General features: G+C 40.2%; 1 protein-coding gene across 7 annotated transcripts in view; it reads right to left on the reverse strand.

The window, feature by feature from the left end:
• Positions 1-6,000, reverse strand: part of snap91a (synaptosome associated protein 91a) — a 71,618-nt gene extending 65,618 nt beyond the window's left edge. For all 7 annotated transcript variants that reach the window (XM_084726118.1, XM_084726113.1, XM_084726117.1 and 4 more), the window contains exon 1: positions 5,506-6,000. In XM_084726118.1, the coding sequence (XP_084582244.1) occupies positions 5,506-5,635 (130 nt within the window). In that variant the 5' untranslated portion in view covers positions 5,636-6,000. The remainder of the gene's footprint in view (positions 1-5,505) is intronic.

Here is a 6,000-nt window from a genome sequence, read left to right on the forward strand (position 1 = left end):
TGCACCTTAAGGAAACAGCATCTCACTGCTTTACAGTTAATTTTGGAGGATAAAAGAAACTAACCTGACTAAGAGTTGCCAGAAAGATTGCAAAAGAGATATCAGCCTTAACAAAACAAAAAAGGAAATGTCTGTTTCAGCATCCCAGACTTTTATAACATTATCTATTTGTGGTGCCTTTGATCCATGAAGAGCCTGAAGGGTCTAACTCAGGCTAAAAGCTCTATGATTTCTCATTTTCTCTGTTTTTCTTTGTCTGGGAGCTTTGGGGTCACAGCGTGAGGAGCTTACTGCTCTGCTGCTCTCTGGATGTCCCTCGAACTGGATCAGCTGAGCAACAGACCAGTGGAACAATCCATAAGAGGTTATTTTTAGATCACGGACACATATCCGTCGAGTCTCGCCTGGATTTAATAGAACAAATGAATGATGTAATCGTCGTAGTGTTGCAGAAAAAGATGACTGCATGTTTTATACTGCTGATAAAGCTGATCAGAGTGATATTTAATGGACATCGCAACCAATCAGTGGAGCTTTCTTGGAGAGCGACAAAAAAGCAAGATAAGATGTATCTTAATTGATCTGTAACTGTCACAGCCTGAATGTAAGGAGCAGCTCTCGTCAAATTACAGCCAGAAACCTGGATCACATAGAATGAAAGGAGAATTTAATATGTAAGAGGACAATCAACAATATCTTACCAACATCTTAATATAATTAAAATATGTAAATTATGTCAGTAATAGTCAGAATGTCCAGGAGCTAAAAATACTAAATGCAGATTACACATATTCGTGACAGACCACATCAGCATGATGGCAAGGTCTCTGAAGTGGAACAGCAGGCTAATTATGAAGATGACTGATTATGTCAGTGGACTGGTTGCAGAAAATATGATGACTTGTAATACAGTTGTATCAAAAAGGATACCGTAGAATACAAGAAATTTCAGAAAATATCTATGGTTAGTAAGATGGCTGTAAATGGATGATGCTAATGGCTCCTTTTTTTGCAGGGTGGGGTGGATGTCAGGCTCCTCTACGTGAAACAGGTTAGTACAGCGGCGGAGCATCCTGACATTTTTCTATGGCAACAGGTTTCATTGAATATTTCTGCTACTGGTCACAGAAAAGGAAAGAACTGGACATAAATGTCAGCTGCGGAGGAAATTGGATATAATGTCAGACAATATCCTCGAGGCAGCTGCTCCGATGTGACGTTAATTCACCTTTCACATATTTCCACCAGGCCTTTACTCATGAAGCGGCTCATTAAAGTAAGCAAACAGACCTCTACTCCGCTTAACCTGAAGGATTTTACATTTAAATTAATCCAAAGTGTTCTTGCATTTTATTACTTAGTGTAGATGATGTGAAAAATGCCTTTTTAAACCTTATTGATCACATTCTTGGTCATATTGTGCTCGGATTTAAAGGGACAGTTGAAAATACATATTTTTCATCTGGCCTGTGGTGTTATTTATTCTTCTAGATTTTTTTTGGTGAGCGTTTCACAGTTTTGGAGATATCAGCCATAGAAATGTCTGTCTTCTCTCCTATATAATGGGACTAAATGGCACTCAGCTTGTGGTGCTCAAAACACCAAAAACAATACATTTGAAAAATTCAAAACCAGTGTCTGTTTCTCTCCACTAGAAAGAAAGTAGTTCCAACATGAAACTGCTCTCAACAAGGTCTGTGGATTATCTTGTACAACCTGGTCATACTTTTTGGAAAGAGACACAAGTTTTGAAATCAATGTCTTTATATTTTTATATCAAAATCCAATCATTTTTTCTTCCTGTCACAAAATATCATGTCTTTACATAGGCTTGAACAAACCAATTTTAACCAATCATATCATGATCCATCAATCAATCTTGTAAAGGTAAAAACAAATCAGAGACTTTCTTCTACTCACATTATGAGGTTAGACAGTTATACGGTTTCTGTGTTCAGGATTTTTTGGGTGGACCTGGAATGATGGCTCAATGACACACAGGAGCCATACATATCCTAACACTATGTAAGCACATAAAGCACATTAGCATTTAGCATTAGCAATGCAAGTGAGCTTGTAAGTAAACCAATTTGTTTCGTCCACCTGCCACAAGCGAACCAACTAATGGGCGACTCCCCACAGGACACATTTATATTGCTTTACACAGATTTTAACGCCACAGAACTAAGATTAATTTGTCAGCTAGCTAGCAATGTAACAAGCATGGTACGTCAGCTTATGAGCCACCACCTTTTTAACATTCAATTCAAATTCCTCCCAGTGTTATGTCCCGCCCATCCTGTCTCAAATTAACAAACTGACTTATTAATCAAATACACAACTGTAAAGTTTGCTTGTTTTAGCCAGCATTAGCAGCCATAAGCTACTAGTCATCCCAGACCAAGTAAAGCTTAAAACACACAACACCTAAAATTAAGAAAATGAGAAAGAATGTGTCTTTTTGATCATAAATCCAAGATTTTATTAGAACGTGGAAGATATTTCGTCATGTGAAGGTTATATATTCTTGCTTTCAGTGTGAAAGATATTCAATACGTTAGTAAAGCAACAAGAATCCTATAATAGCGGATGATATTGAGTTAAAATTGGTTCAGTTGTGCAGTGGATACATGTATTATACATGTATAATTACAGTATCAGTTATTTGAGTAGCACTTATGCAAAGTTTAACTCTATTTTCCTTTTTTTGTAGGTGAGTGGGTTCGCAATATATGGAGGGCAGTACTTCCTCTGCACTCACCACAACAACAAAGTGCTGACACAAACATTGGCAAGTGGGCGAGCTTCCCACTTTGTTGTGTGATGATTTAACACAGTTCATCATTCAGTTTGATTATTTTTTTTGGTCTAGACACAAACAGAAGGGTGGATTGATCATTCCCTCTGGGTCCGAGTTTGCCAACTTGAACTTAGTGCCATATCTTCAAATCTTATACAAAAGAAATCGTAAGGGTGTGACTCTCATCATGTGGTGCAGAAGTGTATTTGTTAAAATCTACATGTTATTGTTAGGTATTGCATGAGTTTAAATTCTCAAAAATGTCCCTGTTGTACTATCCTTGAATTTTGTACCATACGTGGATGTTCTTTCTTGGCCAGAACAAACAGATATCAACTCCAAAAAGATCAGTTTGATGGCACCAAGTGTAACCAGTGGTTAACTGGACTTTCAAATGTTGATGACCAATCATTAGCCTCCTTTAGCCTGACTTTCACAGACTGATTTGCAATGATCCTTGAAGGGACATCTATCCTACAAGATATAAATCAATATCCAATGAACTGGGGCCCTATTGAGCGCAGAGGGTCAACTTCATTAAACATAACAACTAAAACGTTTAGGCACGGCTGCATAAGAGGTATGAGAAAACCTTAACCCTAAATATTGTATCATTTCGAGGGACGCAGCATCCAGACACTGCGGAGGCCAACTGTTCCCGTTGCCTGAGATCACTTCCCACATGTCCACTGTCATAATTTGCGGGTTTGTGCATCATTCCTCTCACATTTGAATCAGCTTCATGTATGGATGTTGTTGTTCACTGGAGATAATGACTGTAATATGAAAGTGACCTTTACCGAAGCAGCCATTTTGACATGAAACAGTAGGATAAACACAGGTGTTACCAATGATACTAATTAAGGTTTCATTCCATTCAGGTCAGACGGAGTCAGTGTGCTGCTGTTGTGCATGTTGGCTCACTGGAAAGGTTCTACTACATTAAATGGCACCTTAATTAGTATTATTGGTAACACCTGTGTTTACAATGCTATTTCATATCACTATGGCTGAGGAAAAGTTCTATTACAGAACTCAGGTTTATACTGTATATGCAATAAGTCCTTTCCTAATAATTGATGGGCCTTCCTGACATTTCTTGTGAGCATCTGAAATTGAATTGGCACCCTAACTCCATCTTTTACCTCCCTTGTTTGTACTAATATATGTGATATATATATGATATATGCTGGCAGCGTCACACACAGTTTTGCTCACCACAGGGAACGAGAGGCCCAGGGGGCAAAGGCCTTTGTGTTTACAGTAACAGTTACAACACAACTTTTCAACTCAATTATGACCTGTTAAATTATGCATTGACCAGACAAGAGTGGACCAAATGGGGAAGTCCATCACCAGTAAGTACACCGGCAGAAATAAAGACACTCAGTACAAACATGAAGGGTTCTTTGGCTTGCTCCTATAGGGGAACCCTTTTTTGGTTCCTGCTAGGACTCTACTTGGAACCCTTCTAGAGTTCTACCTAAATCCCAACATAAATGTTTCTATTTAGAACAATCTATGAAAGGTTTCATCCAGAACCTCCTATGAGAGGTTCTATAGAGAATCCTTATGTAGTGTAATGGTTCCACCCAGAGGCCTCTCTGGAGGTCTATCCAGAACTCTGTCTTTACTCTGAAAGGCTGGGAGTGTGTCCACTCCACTGTCTCAGTGTCAAACACCACTGCGACCTGAAACATGCACACTCACTCTAGCAGCGTTATTGGACATGTCCAGACATGTTTGAGCCACCAGAACCAGAGGACAGTGACAGGATGGTATTTTTTTTCTTTTGTGCCGGGTTGTTGGAACTGAAGTGAGCTGAAGTGAACTGCTGGACTGATTTTGACTGAGAGAGTCGCTAGGGAGGGTGATGGGAGTGTCGTTCATGTGCCGGTTCAATCAAAAAAATTGACCACTGATCAAAATTTCTCACCATTTTCTGACATGTTATGGTCTAAACAATTAGGCCTAATTGATTGATTGTGAAAATAACTGATAGATTAATCGACTATGAAGTTAATCTTTGGTTGCAGCCCTACACAGAACATTTTAGAATTTTCACATTAGTTAATGTACCAGTGGATATTTAACCCAGGGCTAGTAAAAGTGCAGTGTGAATCATATAGTCCTGGGCTTAGCTTAACCCGTGTGTGTGAAAGGGGGCTAAGGATAGCCCTGGGCAAAGAATATGTAATGTGAAAAACACTCTTGACAAATTCCTTCCAACCAGTTTCCTGGATGAAAACGGTTATTCAGAAGCAAAACGTCAGTCCTTCAAGAGGAACCCTTTTGGATCCCTCATTTCTAAGACTGTAGGACTTACGTATCTGGTTTACAGCAAGTGTGGCTTCTCTCTTTTACTACACCAATGCTCATGTGGCCGGTACAATGGGGGGGAAGAAGTCCTGCTGTAATTAGGCAATGGATTCAGTTTGTTCAATTAAAGTCTAAATTAAAGTAGTAGATGCCTCAAGCATGAAGTGTGTGTGTTTGTATAAACATGTGATCACACAGTGTGGCTGAGGAAGCCTATTAACACACACTGGAGGGATGGATGGGGGGAGGCAACCATCACGGCTTTGGTGCGTGGCCTACTTGTGCGTAAAGAGGATGGATGGAGGGTTGAAAGGACACATTTGGTATGAATAGATAGATAGATAGATAGATAGATAGATAGATAGATAGATAGATAGATTACTCACATTCCATGTGCTTTTTCTTTGGAGCCGTCTGTTCGTGTGTGGTGGCTTTACAAACTGCTCGGGACACCTCGGAGCCCGTCAGGCTGTACTGCGCCGCGGCGATGCGGTCCGTCAGCGTCTGACCCGACATCTTCTCTCTGTGGAGCTCAACCTCGACTACCAAGCGTCCAATATGGTCCTACCCCCCCCGCCCCCCAAACACACACACACACACACACACACACACGCACCGAAATACAACCACCGGCCTCAATAATCCCAGCTGCCCTCGAAGGCACCACAGAAACACATCAGTAGAAGAGAAATAGTGGGACACTTCTACAGAATTGAAAAACTGCAATTCCCACTCAGCTGTGTTGGCTCTGCACGCGTTTCTGGAACAATCATGAACTGACTTTCCTCCCTGGGGACGAACTATCCGATGTGAAAGATGGTCTATTAGATTTTTAACCCCACAAAATCCTCTTCCAGGTCATAATTTTGGTTTTTCCTCTT

The sequence above is a fragment of the Lutjanus erythropterus genome, chromosome 9, assembly GCF_056507025.1.
Source record: "Lutjanus erythropterus isolate fLutEry1 chromosome 9, fLutEry1.hap2, whole genome shotgun sequence".
Lineage (NCBI taxonomy): Eukaryota > Metazoa > Chordata > Actinopteri > Lutjaniformes > Lutjanidae > Lutjanus > Lutjanus erythropterus.